The sequence below is a fragment of the Orycteropus afer genome, unplaced genomic scaffold, assembly GCF_000298275.1.
Source record: "Orycteropus afer afer isolate SDZICR_OR568_19922 unplaced genomic scaffold, OryAfe1.0 scaffold00059, whole genome shotgun sequence".
NCBI lineage: Eukaryota > Metazoa > Chordata > Mammalia > Tubulidentata > Orycteropodidae > Orycteropus > Orycteropus afer.
The window spans coordinates 2,971,227-2,994,182 of NW_006921646.1; the positions used below are offsets into that span (position 1 = coordinate 2,971,227).

General features: G+C 41.3%; 1 protein-coding gene across 1 annotated transcript in view; it reads left to right on the forward strand.

Moving 5' to 3' along the window:
- The window catches only part of ANKS1A (ankyrin repeat and sterile alpha motif domain containing 1A), a 276,183-nt gene that overhangs the window by 146,192 nt on the left and 107,035 nt on the right, over window positions 1-22,956 (forward strand). The window contains exon 12 of the mRNA XM_042780753.1: window positions 18,573-19,162. Within this exon, the coding sequence (XP_042636687.1) occupies window positions 18,573-19,162 (590 nt within the window). The remainder of the gene's footprint in view (window positions 1-18,572; window positions 19,163-22,956) is intronic.

Here is a 22,956-nt window from a genome sequence, read left to right on the forward strand (position 1 = left end):
TTGAACCACCAGCCCTCTGGTTAGCAGGCAAGTGTCTTAGCCACTATACTACCAGAGCTCCCATTTGTCTAGACCAAATTAGGGGAGCTAAATTGCCCTTAATGGTGAATGAGCATACTCTTTTTTCCCCATACCTTCATGAACAAGACATATTACCACTCTTTAGTGTTTTTTACTGTGATAACTATTACATGTTTTTCTCTCTGTTTTCACTGAGGCTAATTCTAACTCTAACTCCTCTCTGACACCAACTACAAATGCAGTACTTCTTCCTCTGACCTAACCACCAGAGCTAGGTCAGAGTTCACAAGTTAAACGGCACAGTTTTCCAAACTATCAAGTCATCCCAAGATTCAGATTCCAGCTGCAAGCTTGGGAAGCCCCATGACACCCTCACTTCTGACCTACTGCCTATAAATTCAGGGGCTTTTTCTTACCCCCTCAGAATGCTAGCCGTAAGTTTGAGAGTCCTCAGTCCCCCTCACTTCTGAACTTGTTAGCTGCAAATTCAGGATTCCCACTGGCCCCCTTGGGTTTGATAAATTGCTAGAATGACTCACAGAACTCAGGAACACATTATACTTGCAAGTACAGTTTTATTATAGGAAAAAGGATACAAATAAAGAGATGCACAGGGCAAGATCTGGGAGGATCCCCAACACAAAGCTTCAGTGTCTGAAAAAGGGATGCAGTGCCCTCCCAAACACTGATACCTTTCACCAAGCACGAGCTTCAGAGTCCAGAGTTTTTATTGTGGCTTCATTACATAGGCATGATTGATTGCATTGTTGCCTCATAGTTAAACTCAACCTCAGCTCCCCTTACCTGAGATCTGACTGATATAACGGGTTGAGTCTTTTGGGCATTGCCAGCCTTCTCTCAGTGTGTATCTTATTAGCATAAACTTTCAGGTGTTGTCTAGAGTCCTCATGGATAAGCAATACTCCAGTCACTGGGGTTATTTCCAGGGGTTTAGAGATTACCTGTTAGGAACCAGGGACACACAGACTAAATTCTTTGGGTAAAGTTAATTGTACACCCCATAATAACTATAAAAGATCTGTCTTTAAATTGTCATTTTCCTGATCTAGTGAAGTTGAGCACCTTTGTTTTTTTATTTTGTTTTTTGAATATTTTATTATTTTCAGTGAAGGTTTACATAGCAAATTAGGTTCCTATTTAACAATTATAGCAGTCCCCAGGTTATGAATGAGATCCATTCCTAACTGTGTCTTTAAGTCTTTAAGTGGAATTTGTAGATGAGTTGGAACAGGTGCTATTCTTACTTAGCCTCACTTTAGTGCAAGAAAAGGCACAAAGTCTTTTCCATGATTTAGAAGCACATGCAAGTGAAGGTGATTGTGATGAAGAATTTGTTGCCAGTAGGAGTTAGTGCATATATTTCAAAGTGAGGGCAAATTTACATAATATTAAAGGGTAAATAGAAATTGCCAGTAACCCAGGGACTGACTGCCTGTACTACACAGATTGTTCAGTGACGTTGGTTAGGTTTTTCACAGTGTGTTAACATTCTCATTAATTCTCTTCTGGATGTTTCACTTCCAGTAATCTAGTTTTGCTGTCCCTTTACCCTTTCACATTTACTTAACAGTAATTGTTGACCATTTGGTTTTACACAGATAATTTTTTAAAGATGCACAGTCCTCTGGTAATATTCTTTATTTTATGAGCCAATCTGCTGTTTAGCTAAAAGGACAGGGAGCTGTTTCAGTTCAAGTTTATGGAATATCTCAGGGCAGTAGTGTTGAGGAGTTCTCTAGTCTCAAACGTCCAGTAAGTCTGGACTCTTGAAGAATTTGAGTTCTGTTCTACATTTTTTTCCGCTTCTGTCAGGATCCCTCTATTGGCCCTGACCAGAAGTTGGTAGTGGTAGCCAGGCACCATCTAGTTCTTCTGGTGTCAAGGGTAGATGAGACCATGATTCATATAGATTGTTACCCCTATAGACTAGTTTCTTCTCTGGATGAGAAGAGACTGATGGTTGTATCTTAGATGGATGCTCAAGCTTTTAAGACCCCAAACACTACTCACCAAACTAGGATAAAGAACATAAACTGAGCATCTTATTGATTAGCTTTCTTTGTTTAGTCTATGTGCTTCCTATCATTTCCCCCTCATTTATTCTATGTAGAAATTAATGATAGTAGAAACACTTTATAAAAATACCTATAATATTTGGTCAAACTAGTACACAAAGGAAAGTTCATATCTTTAAATCCATTTGTTAAAAAAAATAGGAAAGACTAAAAATTAAAAGAAAGTAGTAGAAAGAAATTAATAAAGATAAAGGCAGATAGAACACTTTATGTACTTTAAGGTGTGCATGGTAAGCCACAAATAAGGAAAAAAAGATAAAAGCAGAAGTAAGGAAGTAAAACAAAAAGCAATAAACTTGATTATTAAAATAAAAACTTACTTGTTTTTTAAGATCTCTGGCATTAGACAAGAGGAAAAAAATACAACATGTAGGGATGATAGAAAACATAGCCACAAATTCAGATTTTAAAAATTAATAATGAAAGAATTTATAGAAATAAATTTTATGTGGTTAACTCAAATTGCTACCATCCCCCAAGAAGGCCTTTAAAATTACCTGGGGAGAGGTTTTAGTCTATCATAATGACTGCTTGGGATGGGGTTGCTACCAGCATTTAATGCCTCGTGCCCAGGAATGCTAAGCATCCTGTACTATTCAGGGCAATCCTTCACAGTGAAGAACTTTCCCACCCAGAAATGCCATTCATGCCTGTAGAAGTGACAAAAACTCATAGAAGTAGAAAGCATTAATAGATTCAAGAAGAAGAAAGTCCAACCCTCCAAAAAGGCACTAGGCTCAGATGGGTTTACGACAATTTTATCTAACAGGTAATTTCTACATAGGAATCCCTGGGTGGCGCAAATGGTTAAGTGCTTGTCTCACACAGAAGCACTTAGAAAAAAAGGCCTGATGATCTGCTTCCAAAAGGTTTGTAGTTGTTGTTAGGTGCTGTCAACTCGGCTCTGATTCATAGCGACCCTGTGTACAATAGAATGAAACACTGCCTGGTCCCATGCCACAATCCTTACTATACCTGAGCCCATCGTTGCAGCCACTGTGTCAATCCATCTGGTTGAGGGCCTTCCATTTTTTGTTGACTCTCCATTTTACTAAGCATGGATATCCTTCTCCAGAGAATGGCCCCTACTTACAACATGACTGAACTAGGTGAGACGAAGTCTGGCCATTTTTGCTTTCAAGGAGCATTCCAGCTGCACTTCTTCCAGGACAGATTTGTTAGTTCTTCTTGGCAGTCCATGGTGCTTTCAGTATCTGCCAACACCACAACTCAAAAGCATCAACTCTTTTTTGATCTTCTTTATTCATTATCCAGCTTTCACATGCATATGAGGTGATTGAAAATACCATGGCTTGGGTTAGGTGCACCTGAGTCTCCAGAAGGTTACAGCCTTAAATCCTATGAAGCGCAATTCTACTTTGACACATGGAGTTGCCATGAGTCAGAATTGTGGCAACAGCAACTAACAAAAAGAACAATTCTTGTATTATTTAAACTGTTTCAAAATGTAAGGAAAAATCTACTAAAATCATGACTGAGAGCAGAATTTCTGTTTTGTTCCCACAGTCATTTATTTCTCTTTAGTGTTTAACTCTTTGCCCACTGGACATCCTAGACATGCAAATACTCAGAGAAACAGTGGATAACTTTCCAGATTTTATAGCAGATGAGGAAGTAACCAAGAGCTCTAAAAGCCATATTGTTCTCTGTGGTGCTTATCTGCAATATCCACTAATAGTATTTGGGTCCAGGTGAAGTGATTACTTAGGGCAGAGTTCAGTGATTATCTGAAGATAATGACACCTGTGGATTCTATGGATTTTTTTTTCTTTCTTGAGTTAGATGAGGTAATAGATAAGCATGCAGCTACACTTACAAGTTTTTTTTACTTGTAGTTGAATCAGTGTTCCTGAGAACTATGTATTTGTGTCTGTGCAGTTGTATGGAAACTTTAATCCTCTTTAAGGGAAGAAAATGTTAATTTAGCTTCTCCCTTCACTCCTGCATCCAGAGTACTGACCACTCTGGTAGCATAGTGCCTAAGGCACTTGACTGCTAACCAGAAGGCTGGCGGTTCACACCTACCAGCCACTCCTCGGAAGGAAGGTTGGGCAATCTACTTCCACAGTGATACTGCCTCGGAAACCCCAGGGGGGTCGCTATGAGTCGGGTCTGACTCCACAGCTCGTAACAACAACAATAAGCCTTTGGGAAATTCTGTAGTGAAAATCTAGGCTGTTCCCTTTGTCAGTTTAGGACTGACTTTTCTCAGATGTGCTTCCATCTGCAGTCCCACTTCCAAAATTTTGTTGCTTTTTTTCTTTTCATGCACCCTGTCTTCCTGGATGTAACCCAAAACCTATCTTTACTATTAATTTAGTGACATTTCAGAAAGGAGATTTAAAAAAAGAAGTGCCATGTACAATCCACCATCTTTTCAAGTTTTGTAAAAAATATATATATAACACAGCATTTGCCAGTTCAACATTTTTCAGGTGTACAATTTTGTGATGTTGTGGAACCCATAATTGTTGCCAAATTTCCCATCACCATAAACAAAAACTCACTGCTTCCTAAATAATAACTCCTCCTTTCCCCGTCCCTCTCACCCTTGATAATTATACCCACTCTTCATTTATTGACAAAGTTAGGTTTCAGAAGACTAAGTTGTTATGTAGAAATTAGCATTATACAAAAATGAAGGATCAGATCACAAAATGGAAAATGACTACATCATTACATAACTGCTAAACCACTGAGAATTATGGCCCAGCCAAATTGACTCATAGCCTTTAACATCACAGCTGGTGTTACTCTCACCTTGCACCTTGTTCATTACTGTCAGGTGTGTATCATTAATTCACAAACTAGATAGTAGTTTTCTTACTATTGTTGTAAATACAAAAAGTCATATGAGATAGTTGATGACTGAGGAGTAAGGGTATTAATAAACTTTGCTCTCTATACATTTGCCTGTTCTTATTATTTCATATAAGTGAAATCATACAATATTTGTCCTTGTATGATTGACTTATTTCACTCATCATAATGTTTTCAAGGCTTACCCTTGTTGTAGCATGTGTCAGGATTTCATTTATCTTTATGGCCTAGTAGTGTTCCATTATATACACATTGTTGTTGTTAGGTGCTGTTGACTTGTCTCTCATTCATAGCGACTTTTTGTACAACAGGACAAAACATGGCCCGGCCCTGTGCCATCCTAACAGTTCTTGCTGTGCTTGTATTTTCTTTCACCAAATATGTTGTCAATCATTTATAGATGAAACATTATGTAGGGCACTGTTCTAGTTACCTAATGCTGCTCTGACAAGGATATACCACAAATAGGATGGCCTTAACAAACAGGAGTTTATTCTCTTACAGTTCAGAAGGCTTTAAGTCCAAGTTCAAAATGCCAGGCTCTAGGGGCTGGGTGAAAGCTCCTCAGCCTTGGGCTTCAGCTCTGCCTCCAGCTCCCAGCCCACTGAAGCTAGAGGCTTTTCTTCACTCAGACAGGTGCTGGCTGCTGAGGCTGCCAAGCCCAAGGTTGACAAGTAAAAAGGCATAGTCCTGATGTTACCAAACCACACGGCAGGCCATTAATTCAAGTCCATATTAAATCCCATGGTCGGCAGAGCATGGCAAGCTGCTGAACAACGACATGGCTACATGCAGAATCCAAGCGTGCCATATGCTGGAACCAGTCCCCAAAACTTCTGCTTATATACAGGAAGCAGACCACATTTCCTAAGGCAGCTCCCAGCTGCTCACAGTAGATTCCACCATGGAGTTGATTACCAGTCTCATCATGGGGAATACTACATTCAGCTGCCCAGCTACTCAACCAGGCCCAGCCAAGTTGACACACAAACTGAACTACCACAAGCACCATAGGAAATACCAAGACTGGTAAAGCACAGGAGTTGGCAACATATGCAAAATGATCATAAAAGGGCAGAATATGTTAAATTTATATATATTTGGTATAAAAGTAATTTGAGACTTCAAAAGAGGGATAAATTATGTCAGTGTAAGAGATCAGGGATGGCTTTATAAAGGAAGTGGCATTTGAGCTGAACCCTAAAATAGAGAATTATACTATATTCTAAATATGATAAGCAGAAATAAGGAGGATGGAAAGGGCATTCCAGGCAGAGGGAATGGCATCAACAATAGTAAGATGATGAGAGAAGTGAGAGAGCATGTTTGGCTGGAACAAAGGGAACTTGTAGAGTCTTGGATCTCAAATGTCAGCCTTTGTTCCTAAGACAGTGCAGTGCAGTGTAGCTGAAGTTTTTTGAGTGGATGACAGAAGAGAGTCACACTTTAAGAATGTATAATTGTGAAGTCTTGGATTGCAGTTGGGAGATACTGGAGTTAGGGTTTACTCTGAAGTCAAGAGATTTCAGGGAGTCTGTGGAAGGTCATTGGAGCCCAAAATAGGACAGCAAGAGATTATAGGAAAGAGAGTATGGATGGGAGAGGTATTTAGAAGGTAGAATTGACAGTGCCTTAACAACCAAATATGGGAGTGTAATGAGAAAAGGGTATTCTGATTATGATTCTGAGGTTTTGAGCTTACTTAATTAGGAAAATATTGTACATCTACTAGAAGTAGGGAACTGAGGAAGACATGTTTGAGGGAAGATGTTAAATTCAGTTTTAAATATGTTAAACTTGAGGTATTCCGGGTACCACGTGATAGCCAGGTAAAGGTACTCAGTAGACACTTGGAAATGTGAGTCTTAAGTTCAAGAGAAATGTGGAGATTACACACAAAATTCATGAATCTTCCAAGTTGAAGGAACCAGTTGCTAAGGGAAAGTCTAGAGAGATTGAAGAAGTTGAGAACAGAATTTATATTTGGAGGCACAAGGGGAAAGAGACATGGGCAGATAACCATGATAGTACAGTATCTTAGAATCCAAGGCTAATGCAACAACAACAACAACAAAATGTTGTTTAAACAAGATAGAAATCGAGGGCTGGTACGGCAGCTTCATGATTGTCAAGGACTCAGGCTCCTTTTGTCTTACACCACATGGTCCAAGATGGCTGTTCAAATTCAAACTTTTAAGACAGGAAGGAAGAAGGGGGAGAAAAGAGACTTTAAAGACAGTTCCCAGAAATTGCAGACACCACTTTCACATATAACCATTTGGCTAGAACTTGGTCATGTGGCTATAGTTAGTTAAAAAGAAGACAGAAAATGTAGCCTTTATTCAGGTTGTCTGTGACTCTATCTAAAAATCTCTAGCCAGGGAAGGGGGAGGGGTCAGTGGGTATTGGAGGCAACCATCATTTCACACCAAAGTAGAAGAGTTTCAAAGAGGAGGAGTGGTAAACATGTCAAATACTATAGAAAGAGCTAGAAAGATGAAGACTAGAAAATGAATCAGGCAATTAAGGCCACTGGTAAATTTTAGGCAGAGAGATACTTCTCTGAGGCAGGTGGGAAGAGATGAGATGATTTCCAAATTTTAACAGATTTTGGTAGTTAAAGAAATTTATCTGACCTCAGTCCTCTCAGGAATGTTGGTGCATTTATCCTCTATGTGTACAGGCACTGTCAGTAAAGATAACAGTGGAAAAAGAGCCAAGAGATGAGGAATAATCTTCTGGTGATATCATAGTTCTAAAGAAATGAATAAAAGAGTGGTTGAGCCTTGTAGTCAGGATTTGCTCTACCACTTATTGGCTGTTGACCTTGAGGAACTCATTAAACCTCTTTAAGGCTTCATTTCTACATGTAGTAGATATACTAATTCTTATCTTGTGGCTGTTGGGAATATTAAAAAGAAAATGCTTAGCTTAGGGTCTGGCACAGAATAACAACAACAACTAAAAGAAAAAAACCCACTCCAGTCAAGATGATTCCAACTCATCAACCCTATAGGACAGAGTAGAACTGCTCCATAGGGTTTCCAAGGCTATAAATCTTTACAGAAGCAAAATGCCACATCTTTCTCCCACGGAGCAGCTGGTGGGTTCAAACCACCAACTTTTTGTTTAGTAGCATGTTCTTTAAGCACTGTACCACCAGAGCTCCTTATTGGATAACTACTATCTAATAAGTGGTAGCTGTTGGAAGACAGCTGAGAGATAAATTGGTAGAGGACTCAATCAGTTGTTTCTAGAGTACTCAACAGTGTTTGACATTCCAGCAACTGGAGAAGAGAAAGCAAATACCCAGTGAATACTCAGTGTTGGAATTGGCAGAAGATCAAGGGGAACAGGATGGCAAGTGTGTTGTTTGTTAAATTAGGCAGGATTAAATAATAATGACTGGTTAGAAACTGATACAGGCATAACTGGTACATTGAAGAATAGGAAAGTTTGAGGGTCCAAAAGTCCAACAACAGGCAGTGAACATACTCTTCAGGAGTTTAAGGAAGTGGAATAGATACAGGGAGATAATCAAGGCTACCTTCATGGGGGATGAGGCAGGTATAGATGTTTTTTTTGCCTGAAGATTCTCCACTGTTTTGTTACATGTTACCCTGAACCAAACTCAAGACTCCTGACAGTCTTTACTGTACCTTCTCTGACATTCATATTTTATTCTGCCTGTTGACGGGAGGCACTTAAAAGAAACTAGGGCTTTGAGCCAGTCATTCCAGGTCAGCCTCCTGTTGAGTTTGCACATCCCAGATAGGTGGAATCAGAATCTACATTTTAACAAGATCTCCAGGTGATTCTTATCTCAGGGATCTTGTTAAAATGTAGATTCTAATTCAGTGTATCTTGGGTGGAAATGCAAATTCTCAGCAGGGGATGAACTGGTTCAAACTGGAATGAACTGGTTCAAAGTCCTGGAAGAAACCAGTCTACTTTTCCCAGTCAGGAAAAACAAAACTAGCTGTGTGCAGTGTTAGCATGGAGAGAAGTTCATAAACGGTTGTAAAAGAAACATGATGATAATGATAGCATCTACCATCTACTAAATGCTTCCTATGGGCCAGCCACCATGCTGAGTTCATTTACTCTGATTATATTATTTCCTCAAGACAGATCTTCAAGAGCTGTTTCTGTCCCACTGTAATAGATGAGGAAGGAAGAAGTTAGGTGTTAGATCTGGGATTTAAGCCCTAGTCTGACTGAACCTAAAGCCTGTGCCTTTAACCACGAGGTTAAACTGTTTAATCAGAAGCCCTGCTACTATTCACTTACTTAACATCCTAGAACTGGAAGGGACCTAGAGAGGTCATTGTGGTAGTTATGTTTGTGTGTCAACTTGGCTGGGCCTGGTTGAGTGGTTGGGCAGCTGGTGGTAGTTATTCCCCATGATGAGACTGGCAATCACCTCTATGGTAGGATCTACCACAGGCAGCTGAGACCTTTGGGATGTGGTCTGCTTCCTGTATATAAGGAGAAGCCTTGGGAATGGTCTCTAGCTTATAGCACGTTTGGACCCTGCATGTAGCTGTGTTGTTGTTCAGCAGCCTGCTATGCTCTGCCGACCTTGGGACTTACAATGGACTTAAAGTCAGTGGCCTGCCATGTGATTTGGTAACATCGGGACTGTGCCTTTTTACTTGTCAACCTTGGGGCTTCTCTGCCTCAGCAGCCAGCAGCTGTCTGAGTGAAGAAATGCCTCTAGCTCCAGTGGGCCGGGAGCAGGAGGCAGAGCTGGACCCCAACGTTAACGGGCTTTCACCCAGCCCCTAGAGCCTGGCACTTTGAACTTGGACTTAAAGCCTCCAAATTGTAAGAATAAACTCCTGTTTGTTAAGGCCATCCCATTTGTGGTATATATTCTTGTCAGAGCGGCAGTAGGTAACCAGAACAGTCATCTAATCATGGATTCAAATGATACTAATCTCAAAGCCCTAAAGAATGCACTCAGCCTCTTTTTGTTTTGTTTTGTTTTGTTTTAAATAATAGTGTTTTTGGTGAAAGTTTACACAGCAGTTTAGGTTCCTGTTTGACAATTTCTACACAGATTATTCAGTGACATTGGTTGTATTCTTCACAATATATAAACATTCTCATTAGTCTTGTTCTGGTGGTATCATTTCCATTAATCTAGTTTCCCTGCCTCATCTTTGTTTCAAAGTAATTGTTGACCATTTGATCCCATATAGTTGATTTAAAAAAAAAAAAAAGAACATAGTGCTTATAAGTGATATTCATTATTTTTTTAGCGAATTTGTTATTTAGCTCCAAGGTAATCTCAGAGGTTAGGTTTGGTTCAAGGTTTGAAGAGTATCTCAGGGCAGTAGTCTTGGGGAGTCCTCCCGTCTCAACTAGTCCAGTAAATCTCTCTTTTTTTTTTAGGAATTTGAGGTTCTGTTCCACATTTTCTCCTATTCTATCAGGGTTCATCTTTTGTGGCCTGGATCAGAATGGTCAGTAGTGGTAGCTGGGCACCATCTAGTTCTCCTGGTCTCAGGGTAGATGAGGCTATGGTTCATGTGCCCCTCATTTTTTGAAAGAAACTCAGAGAGGAAGAGTCACAGGACTGGCTAATCCATGATAGGGCTAGGACTACAGCTTGGGCCTCTTGAGTGCCAGTCTGGTTCTTGTTCTAGTTATCAGGTTGCCGTGAACCAGAACAGACTCTTAAGTTTATTTGTCTTATCAGATCGTTGTCTCTAGCAAATGTCTGAATAATCTAGTTTAGTACCTTCCTTCTGGAAAAAGTATGACGACACTCTAAAATCAGCCAAGTATTGGCAGTTCTCCTGGACACGTGATTTCTGATGCTCATATAGTGGCTAGACAGTTCAGGGCTTCTGGTCTTACTGGAACAGAGAAAGCAGAATAGTCTCGGAAACTGGAATACCCTAGCCTCCTTCTCTGGGTCCAAGGACTGTGTTGAGTAAGTGACTTCTCACATAAGTTGCATTTTTCAGCCCTAATTTAAATGGACAGAAGTGACTAAAAATGTATAAATGTCAAAATGTTATTATTCAAAAGCCCTTGAGATCCCCATGGATCATCATGGTAATTAAAATGCATCACAAAAGACCCCTTGCTCCAGCAATTCACAGGGTAAAGAGAAAATGAACACACAGAATGAATAAAGATTGAAAGTTGGAGGGGCTGGGAACTAGCACACTGGTGTGCCCTAGTTAGTACAGCACCCAGCCGTGATGTATTGGGAAAGCAAGGAACACAGCCGTGATGTATTGGGAGAGCAAGGAACGACCTTCCCTGTGTCCCATTAGGTCCTTGTTCATCTCCTAGAAGGGCAGATTGTGAGGAATGTTGAAAGCTATGTAGTTCTGCAGGCGGGAGCGCATAGCTTCCCATCCCAAAGAAAGGTGCTCCCTGGGCACACGTTTCATGTGTCTGCCTAAAGTATTTCCACTTCTTTATAAGTATGTCAGGGTCTTGCTTTTCCTTTAGCGCCCAGCTCAAAAACCACCTCATCCAAAAAGCCTCTGACTCCAAGTAATCTTGTGTTCCTTTTTGTTCGCCATGTATTACCTTAAGAGCTTTCTTAAAGCATCTGTTAAGTTTTGCCTTGAATACTATTTATTTCTGTACATGACACTCTCTTCCAATAGCTTGTAAGACCATTGAGGCAATCTCAGTGTCTTCATCTTTTATCCCCTGAGTGTCCCGTAAGAGCAGACACTTTGTACAAAACTGATTGACAAAATGGATGGTTACAATGACAGTTCTGGGGCCTGTCTCAGAGTTTTTCACTTCAGCCCTCTCACCATATTACCTTCTCTCCCTTTTTCCTGTTGTTAAGAGTTTGTAAGGATGATGAAGATAATGGGTGTTTGTAAAGAACTTACGTATTTTACAAAACACTTTCATATACATTGTCTTTGATGTTCCTTGTGCCAAAAATGTGAGGAAGAGAGAAATAGGAAGTAATTTGTCTCATTTGCAAGCAAAATATGTTGTAAAGGATCCTTTATAGAGGTTAAAAACATGTTGAAAGCTGGGCATATAACCAGGCTTGGGTCTAAATGCTTAACATGTATAATTTAATTCTCACAATTCTGTAAAATAAGTACTATTGTTGTTGTTAGGTACCTTCGAGTTGGCTTCAACTCATAGTGGCCCCATGTACAACAGAACAAAACACTGCCTGGTCCTGTGCCAGCCTCACTATCCTTGCTATACCTGAGCACATCATTGCAGCCACTGTGTCAATCCATCTCGTTGAGGGCCTTCCCCTTTTTCTTTGACATTCTGCTTTACCAAGCATGATATCTCTCTCCAGGGAATGGTCCCTTCTGACAACATGACCAAAGTGGGTGAGATGAAGTGTGTCCATTCTCGCTTCCAAGGAGCCTTCTGACTGCACTTCTTCCAGGACAGATTTGGTAGTTCTTTTGGCAATTCATGGTACCATCAGTATTCTTCACCAACACCACAACTCAAAAGCATCAACTCTTCTTCGATCTTCCTTATTCATTGTCCAGCTCTCACATGCATACCAGGCAATTGAAAATACCATGGCTTGGGTTAGTAGGCGCACCTTAATTTACAGAGAGACATCTTTGCTCTTCAGCACTTGAAAGAGGTCTTTTGCAGCAGATTTGCCCAGTGTGATACGCCGTCTGATGTCTTGACTATTGCTTCCATTGGTCTTTACTATAGAACCAAGTAATATGAAGTCCTTAATAACTTCAGTCTTTTCTCTGTTTATTGTGATGCTGCTTATTGGTCCAGTTGTGAGAATTTTTGTTTGATTTATATTGAAGTGTAATCCATACTGCAGACTGCAGTCTTCATTCAACCTTCATCAGTAAGTGCTTCAAGTCATCCTCACTTTCAGCAAGCAAAGTTGTATCATCTGCATATTGCAGGTTAGTAATGAGTCTTCCTCCAGTCCTGATGCCATGTTCTTTTTCACATAATCTAGCTTCTCGGATTACTTGCTCAGCATACAAATTGAATGAGGTTGGTGAAAGGCTACAACCCTTACACACTCCCTTCTTGATTTTAAACCATACAGTATTCCCTTGTTCTGTTCTAGCGACAACCTCCTGGTCTATATATAGGTTCCTCATGAGCACAATTAAGTGTTCTGAAATTCCCATTCTTTGCAATGTTATCCATAATTTGTTATGATCCACACAATCGAATGCATAGTCAATAAAACACAAGTAAACATCTTTATGGTATTCTTTGCTTTCAGCCAAGAGCTATCTGACATCAGCAGTGATATCCCTCATTCCACATCTTCTGAATCCAGGTTGCATTTCTGGAAGTTCTCTGTCAGTATAGTGTTGCAACCGTTTTTGAATTATCTTCAGCAACATTTTACTTGCATATGATATTAATGATACTGTTTGATAATTTCCACATTCTGTGGGATCACCTTTCTTTGGAATGGGTACAGATACGGATCTCTTCTGGTCATTTGGCCAGGTAACTGTCTTCCAGATTTCTTGGCACAGATGAGTGAGTACTTGCAGGGTGGCATTCATTTGTTGAAACATCTCACTGGGTATTCTGTTAATTCCTGGAGCCTTGTTCTTCATCAATTCCTTCAGTGCAGCTTCAACTTCTTTCTTCAATACAGTTGGTTCTTGATCATATGCCACCTCCTACAATGGATGAACATTGACCAGTTTTTTTTAGTACAGTGTCTCTGTATTCCTTCCATCTTCTTTTGTTGTTTTTGCATCATTCAACATTTTGCCCATACAATCTTTCAGTATTGCAACTCAAGGCTTGAATATTTTCTTGAGTTCTTTTAGCTTGAGAAATGCTGAGCATATTCTTCCCTTTTGGTTTTCTAACTCCAGGTCTTTGCACATTTCATTATAATACTTGACTTTGCCTTCTTGAGCTGCTCCTTTAAATCTTCAGATCTTTTATTTTATCATTTCTTTCATTTGCTTTAGCTCCTCTCTGTTCAAGAGCAAGTTTCAGAGTCTCTTCTGACATCCATTTTGGTCTTTTCTTCCTTCCCTGTCTTTTTAATGACCTTTTGCTCTCTTCATGGGTCACGTTCTTGATGTCATCCACAGTTGTTCTGGTTTTCAGTCATTGGTGTTCAGTACATCAAATCTATTCTTTAGATGGTCTCTAAACTCAGGAGGAATATAATCAAGGTCATATTTTGGCTCTCGTGGACTTGTTTTGTCTTCAACTTCAAGTTGAACTTGATATGAGCAGTTGATGTCTGTTCCACAGTCAGCTCCTGGCCTTGTTTTGGCTGAAGATATTGAGCTTCTCCATCGTCTCTTTCCACATATGTAATCAGTCTGATTCCTGTGTACTCCATCTGGTGAAGTCCACATATATAGCCACCATTTATGTTATTGAAAAGATACTTGCAATGAATAAGTCATTGGTCTTGCAAAATTGTTTCTTGTGATCTCCAGCATTGTTTCTATCACCAAAGCCATATTTTCCAACTGCTGGTGATTCTTCTTTGTTTCCAGCTTTTGCATTCCAGTCACCAGTGATAATGAACACATCTTGATTGCATGTTTGGTCAATTTCAGATGCAGAAGTTGGTAAAAATCTTCAATTTCCTCATCTTTGGCTTTGATGGTTGGTGTGTAAATTTGAATAATATAGTATTAACTGGTCTTCCTTGTAGGCCTACTGTTAAGATCCCCAAATTACAGATGAGGATACTGAAGTATAGAGAAGTAATTTGCTCAAAACCTGGCTCTTAACCAGTACATTGTATTTGTTAACACTCAGTCTCTAAGAGACCTGATATTATCCTGACTTTACAGGAGGTAGGAACCATTAAGGAGATCTTTCTCTACTCATTGATTTATCAGGAAATTTTGCTACAAAATTTGAATAAAGTTTTTTACGGGAAAGAGAACACCAGCTTATCAAGTTCCTGAGGTTCTGAGACCAGAACAACTGGATAATGCCTAGCTACCATTACTGAACATCTTGATCCTGATAGAAAGGAAAAAAAATAAGGATTCCTAAAGAATCCGGACTAGCTAGATCCATTGAGACTGGAGGAACTCCTGAAACTGTTGCTCTGGAATACTCTTTAAACCTTGAACCAAAACTATTCCTATAAGTGATCTTTAAAATAAAAAAGAGTTTAGTTCAAAAAGTAAAGAATGCTGTCTTTAACATGAATAGAGGTATGCACACCTATATTCATCGCAGCACCATTCACAATAGCAAAGAGATGGAAACAACCTAAGTGCCCATCATGGAGGAATTGGTAACCAAACTATGGTACATACACACACTGGAATACTACGTAACACTAAAGAATAATGTAGAATTCGTGAAACACTGCATAACATGGATGAACTTGAAAGGCGTTACACTGCATGAAAGTCAATCATAGAACAAATATTGTATTAATCTATTGTAAAAAGTCAAGGAATGGTTTAGATGTAGAAGGAAACTTTGTTGGTTGCCAGGGAGGAGGGAAGAGGAGGTAAAATTGCTAGATAGGTGAAAAAGAATGCCACCTTTAGGTACTACACTCAAAAGTATATGAGACCAAAGGGACAATCGTAACTCTAAAGCATAAATGAGAAGTTTAGGGAGCAGTGAGCCTGAACTAATGGAGGTGAAACAACTAGAACAGAAATAATGAGACTATTGGCACAGTATAAAGAATATGTCAGTATCACTGAATGATATGTGTAAAAATTGTTAAATAGCATGTTTTTAAGTGTATATTTTTATCAAAAATTAAAATAAAAAAACAAAGATCCTAAAGTTCTTCGTTCTTGAGAGGCTTTTCAGATACCAAGATGTCTTTCCTTAGATTCCCTGGGTAGGTCATGTAATTATGTCCCTTCCCATAATTTCTTGCACTCCGTACAATATTGGTGCGTTGTGGTTTCTGTAATAAGATTATGGGGCTCAGAATTTCTACCCTCCACATATTTCCTTATTCCATAAATTTCTGCTCTTTCCTTCTGCCCACTTCCTTCCCCCTGGCATCTGCCTGGTATGGAGCTCTTGGCATTTCTCTTTCTTTTTTCATTAATGGCTGGCATGAATGGGTGGTTGTTTGACAGGGCCTCCATTGTCAGCTCCCACAGCAGGAGTCAGAACATTCTCTGGGCCTGAGTTCTGGGCTCCACCCAGGCAGTATGAACCAGACTGGTTTCTCCTTCTGGGCTGTGGTGTTTTTCTTTTGTTCTTGTTGGGGTGGTTGTTTTTATCCCCCCAAAAAATATTGTTAAATGAGAAGCAAAGGAGTAGGAGCCTGTACACCAGTTCACAAAGTTGTCTTCTTGCATTCAAATGCAGTCAGAGGTACATTGCACCTTAGTCTCTTTGGACCACAGTCGGCCATAGGATATAGTCCCAGAGGTGGCAAATTTTGCAGGCAGCCTGGTTGAATCCATCAGCCTCTCTGAGGACGTGCTCTGGCTTGACCTAGTCTAAAATGGTCATGTGTGTTCCCACCATGCAACACCACCCAGCAGCTTTGTTCCAGCTGCCAGTTGTCATATGTGGTAGTCACAACCATGAAGTCATAGCTTCCCAGGGCCTGACTTAAGCTGTATGGAACTCCTATGAATTCAACATTTCTTCTTCCCTAGAGAAATAGTTCAAGTTTTCAGTGCTTGTTTCGTGCTTGGACTTGACCTTTGGGGTGTGGGGTTTGTGAGTTGAGGGTGTGAAAGTCCTAAAGTGGTCAAGTGTAGAGGAGGGAGAAGCCAAAGTTCATACTTCAGGGCTCCTGAGATAAGTAACCAGAGCCATAAAGTGGAGCTAATTGGCTGCCCCCACTGCAGCCTCTGTAGATTGCCAAAAGCTGAGAAGACTGTGAAGACTGAACCACTCTTCTTACAAGGATGCAGTTAATAGGGCCTTGTCCCTACTCAGACCTCAGGGAGACGAGCTCATTGTGAGAGCTGGTTGTTAGAATCCTTCCTCAAGGCTGTCTGGGAAGAACTAATGTTGTGGGACATTAGCATTGCACATAGGCAGAGGAGACTGTTGTAGTGCATCATCTCTGTGAAGTGCTACTCGTTCTGCCCCCTTCCTCACTTGACTACGTTTTTCAGTTGTGGAACTGAGCTTCAAGAAGGGACCTTGGGGCTGCAGGTGTGCTGATGAGGGAGAGTAGATACTATCCAGGCAGCAACAGTGTTAGCACCCAGGCAGAACTCTGCAGCATCTCCTGAAGGGGTATGATAGAGACTTGGAGTCTTCTCACTGTTGTTATAACATAGGAAGGATTTTAAGGATTGTCACTGCCAAGGCCACACAACTAGAGAGCAGCACAGTCAGGACTGGAACCAGGTTTTCAGACCTCCAGGTTAAATTCTTTTTCCCATTACCCTTGTGCAAACCACGAAAGCCCTGTGAGCCTTAGATTTCTCATCTGTAAAAATAGTTGAGCTCAACCCTTTCAGTTCTAAGACTGATCTCATGAATCGTTCTTGGGAGCTTTGGGAAGACTGTGAAAACATTTGGTGTGTGTCCCACAGATTCACACATTCAGAGAAAAATAAATTTATAATAGTTTTGGAAAGTAAGCTGGTGCTGGGCGTAATGTTGTGTCTACCCTGGTGATGTGGATTAAAATCTTTAATAGGGCTGAGTTCATGTGGGGAAAGCCCTGGAGTGTCCCTATCATGCTGATGTTGGACTCTGATTTGGTCAATTGTTTATGCTGCTTCAGGGCAGAAGTATTTGATATCTTGGGTGAATGTACAGTAGTAGTTGGCCTCTTGAGCCAGTAGTGTCAGATTTCTGGGATGATAGGGAGGTCTTAAAAGAATTACAACTGTCTCCTGGCATTGACAAGTTAGACCATTTTCTTTTCAGTGGATCATCTAAGGTTAAACATAAACAAATATGAGCAGCTGGGAGGCTTTGGAAGGGGTGAGATGTGCACATTCTACAAAAAAAAAAAAAAAGAAAGAAAAGTCTGTGCTCTCTGAGGAAGGAAGGATGAGGCGTGGAACTCTGAATAGCCCCCCTCTCAGGAAGGAAACAGTGATTTCTCTGCTGTTTTGTTTTGCACTTTCAGTAGAGGAATTCCAGAAGTCGCAGGTTGTGGATCATGACCTCCATTTTTGTTTTTCTCTGTCGCTGCTTGCCAAAGGAAGGGAGGGCGGGTGGCTCTAAATAACACTTTGGCCTTTATGGAAATGTATCTGATGTTCCAGGAGTGAGTCTTGCTTGCTCGTGCTGCTGCTGGCTGGCGCTCTGGCTCTCACTCTCGCTTGTACTCCTTGTTCACTCGCTCACTCCTCACTTGCGTCCTTTCTGTAGGATGTAGTTAGCGCTTATCCTCGCCTTATATAGCAAGGTCTGGTTGTTACTGTTAACAGAAATCTACCAACAGGGAAGGCTGCCAGATAGCATTAATCAGGCCAGTGTTTGGAATTTCATAAATGCTCTAACTTTGGGTACAAATTGAACATTAAAAACAATATGAAACTGTTTTCTTCCTTCCTCTTTCTCCCTGTGTTCCTTTCTTCCCTCCCCAGCCTGCCCAGCTTCTCTGTCTTTCTCTGTTTTTTTAATTCCTCTGTCTTGCTTTACACTCGCTGCATTGGAACTTTGTTGATTTTTGCCACGTTTAATTTTTTATTTCTCTTTCTCTCCGTCCACTCCAAGACCACAGGCGGAGCAGCAGCAGCCGGAGCCAGGACTCTGCAGAGGGGCAGGACGGGCAGGTCCCAGAGCAGTTCTCAGGTCTCCTCCACGGCTCCTCCCCAGTGTTCGAGGTTGGGCAGGACCCTTTCCAGCTGCTTTCTACCACTGGCAAGGGCAATCCAGAAGAGTCCTCACAGCAGGGTGCCTGCCACGAGGCCAGCATGCAGCTGGAGGAGACGGGAGTGCATGCTCCTGGAGCCTCCCAGCCCAGTGCTCTGGACCAGAGTAAGAGAGTGGGCTACCCCACTGGCCTGCCCACCACCAACAGCCAATCGCACCCCGAAACTTTGACTCATACAGCATCTCCGCACCCTGGTGGTGCTGAGGAAGAAGGAGACCGGAGCGGGGCCAGGAACCGAGCCCCTCCCACCAGCAGACCCAAAGCTGAACTCAAACTCAGCCGTAGCTTGTCCAAGTCAGACTCTGATCTCCTGACCTGCTCACCCACAGAGGACGCCACAATGGGGAGCCGGAGTGAGTCCTTGTCCAACTGCAGCATTGGGAAGAAGAGACTGGAAAAGTCACCCTCCTTTGCTTCGGAGTGGGATGAGGTAAGGCCAACATGACGTCACGGAGAGCTGGGCTGGCTGAAGCCCTCCATAGTTCCCCTTTGTGCTGACTCCTGGGGCCAAGATCAGGGCCAGGGTTACCCAGGTTCCTCTGCACCATAGCCAGGGTGTTTCTGACAACTGTGAGGGAGGCGAGGAAAAGTCAGGATAGGGGATCTTATTGCCAGTGTCACAGAAGACAAATCCATTAATGGTTAAATTTAAGGGTAGAGGCCCCAGCTAAATAGGACTGAAGGAGAGGCAGTTCCTAGAAATGACATGCTGTTTGAAAATATTTGTTTCCATCAGAAGAGTTAGAGTAATTCCTATGAGTCCTTCAGAAGGAAGAGGGAAGATCCGGGTTAGCTATGGAAGAGAGGTACTTTGGGAGAAGCTGCTGAAAGGGGGACAAAAGGAGATTTTTTTTCTGTTCTTCACTCCTTCATGATTATTCTTACTGTGTTCCCCTGAAAGACCAAATGCCTCTCCCAGCAGAAGTGTCCAGCCCATCCCACATTCCCGGCTTGGTGTGGCAGTGGGCTCCATGGTTCAGGAAACAAAGGGAGATTACTGAGGACAAAACATTTGCAGTGTGAGATCCAGGTTCCTTTCATTACTATTGTTATAGAATGATTGGAAATATGTTTACTCAAATATTTTTCAGTGACCTATGACGTGTCTTTTTAGGCAGAAGAATGTATTTCTCAAAGGTTGGTAAACACTCGGAATGTTGAAGTGCTACCCTTGTAAGCTTCTTGCTAGGAGGAAGCTGCCTTTGAAGTGGACTGTGTCTTTCTCCCAGGAACATTTTCAAGAGATGAATTTAGCTCTCCACAAGGAGGGGAACAGTACAGCTGACATGTCCATTTGAACAATCTGTAGACTAAATGCCCTACCCAACTCTATTTGGGTTGCAGCTGCAAAGTTATGTAAACCAAAGCAAATCCCATTCCCAGTGTGGGAACAAGGCAGGGGCAATTCCTCCTGCCCAGTTATCTCCACTAAGATGAGGCATAGGACTCTGTTAGTCAGGGTCAGAGGAATCCTTTGCAAAAGATTTTCACTGTTTAGTAAACAGAGATTTGGCAAGCCTAGACTAGATACCAGGCAGCACTAGGAGAAAATCCATGAGTGTGTTAGCTCCTTGCCCCTATAGGAAATGTGCACTCTCTGTTTGTTTTTCAAAACAGAAAATGATTTACAGTCAGGTATAGGATAAGGCAGTTTAAAGGTCTGAGGCCATTTAAGAGGAAGACAAAGAGAAGTACAATATGCTTTGAAGTAGCAGGAGGTGTGAGGATAGAAAAACTCTTCAGGAAAGATCCCAGAGAAGTGGACTTTGACATGGAATTGAAGAACCAAGTGTTTTGCTTAAAACCAGATTGAAGTTAATGAGATGAAGAAAGGTTCTGACCCATGGAGAGAACAGTATGAGCAGAAGCCTGGAGCTGGAAGAGCTTAGGCCGTTTGGTTTCTCTTGAGGATTGAGTTTATATAGGGGAGAATAAGAGTTAAGGGTAGAAGGTGAGATTGGGACCAGACAATGAGAGGTTGTTACACATGAGGCCAGGAAGTGAATACTAGATTTGACAGACAATATCTCAGAATCCTTCACATGGCCTGGAAGAAAGCAGGGGACAGTCTCTAAAATGGAATAATGTAGGTGCCTCTTCAAGTGCTGCCCTTCATTCTCTTCTCTTCTTTGGAACCACTTTGCTATCTCTCAGGGGAAGTTTCTAAACCAGTCTAACAAATTACCTCTTCTTTATGGCTCCTTTTTCCTGAGCACCCGCTCAATCTCCACACGGGGTTAGTAGTGGAGTAGGTGGTTCTTCACAAGATATGCTTTCCCAGTTGACATGCAGCATTGCCAAGCAGTCTTATGAGCTTTACCATTTCCTCTTGAAGTAGAAAAGTGAAATCACCTAGGGAAAGCCCAGCTTCATTGAAGTTGGCTGTTTGGGCCAATAAACCAGTTGTCTCATGGCATCTTAAAGAGTGGAGGTTCATGTGATGATACACCCTCTCCTCACTTACCAGCTGTCTTGTTATCTGACATTTCATATTTATGACAATTATAAAAAATCTACTATTCTACTGTTTTCCACATTAATGTTGTACATCTGACCATAACAAATGCCAGGGTGTGAGGTGAGAGAAATACTGGCTGTGATGGTTAATGTTGTATGTGTTAACTTGTCTGGGCCATGATTCTCAGTGGTTAGCAGTTACATAATGATGTGGTCATCCTCCATTTTCATATCATGCTGATTTTTGCATAACAACCTGGTCTTTAGAACGTGACCATGTCAGTAAGTGAGGAGAGGATGTATTTCCATTGCATGTAAAGACTGCAAGTGGGTACAGCAGAACAAGTGTTATTCAGAGTCTGGGTACCTGGGCCAGTTCTTCAGTGCAGCTACAACCAGCATTTGAAAAAAACATAAAGACAATTGAGGTCTTATTGGAAAGAATTCAGAAAATTAAATTTTGCTTGCCTAGTAAACATTACAATCATATTATACTTGGTTTTTGTGGATATCTCTATCTAAAGAGAAACTTCAGAAGCATTTCTTTGCAGTGATTGGCTTTAAACCCAGGGCTTTGATGCTCTTTCCGGGAATAGAGCATTAATTAATGCTGTTTTCCACCCTACCCCAACCGTGCCTGACAGCTGCTTTGCTATATCCTGTGCTTGATGACTTTTTCTTGTCATTGGGTCCTAGGAGGTGAGGAAAGCTGCTGTGAAGGAGCTTGGGCTGAGCTCAGCTCTGCACTGTGAGGCCTGAGGAGGGTGGGGCGGGGAAGGCTTTTGGAGGCTGGGCAGCTGTGATCACTGCACAGATGGTATTGGGTGTGACTCTACCAGGCCACTCCTAGAAGGTAGTGCAGGGTAATGGATGGGGCTCAGACTTGGGGCTTTGCAGATCAGTTTTGAGGCCCAGATCCACCACTTACTCCTCGTTGGTGCATAGATGGCCTCTCTAAGCCTCAGTTATATTATGCTTATTTATAAAACAGAAGCAGTTAAATCTGTTTCATAGTTGTTTTTACCAATTAGAGAAGATGGGCTTGAGTGTCTCACATAGTTCCTAGCATGTAAAAGGTGTTGAGTAAATGACAGGTATTAATATCATTATTGTGCCTGGAGCGTTAGAGAATGGAAAGTGAGTCCTGAAGTATTGTCAGACCTTAAGAAAGCAGAGTTCTTTGACAGTGGTCCTCTGGGGTTGGGTGGTGGCAGAGTGGCTGTGGAAATGGAGTTCAAGCCCTTCAACCTGTGATCCTCCTGCAAGGCTCTGCCCCACAGAGATGAAAACCCACTGAAAAAGTATGGCAGCAAAGTTATGTAAACCAAAGCAAATCCCATTCCCAGTGTGGGAATAAGGCAAGAGCAATTATTCCTGCTCAGTTATCTCCAGTAAGATGAGGCATAGGACTCTGTTAGTTCTTCTTTGAGAAGTTAATAAGCCATTCTGCCTAACTCTCAGGGGAGAAAAGAGGTTAGAGAGAAATCTGTGGGCCCTTTTTACTATTCATTTTTCAGAAGTATTCTTCTCTGTGAGTGGCCAGCAGTGGGTACTTGATTGGTTGGTTAGTTGGGAAGATGTTTTGTTTTTTCTTTAAATATTATTTATTTTATTGTTGAGAATACATACAACAAAACATATACTAATTCAACAATTTCTGCATGTACAGTTCAGTGATGTTGATTATAGTCTTCGAGTTGTCCATCTGTTCCCTCCTTTTCTGAGTTGTTCTTCCCTCTTAACATAAACTCACAGTCCTCTAAGGTT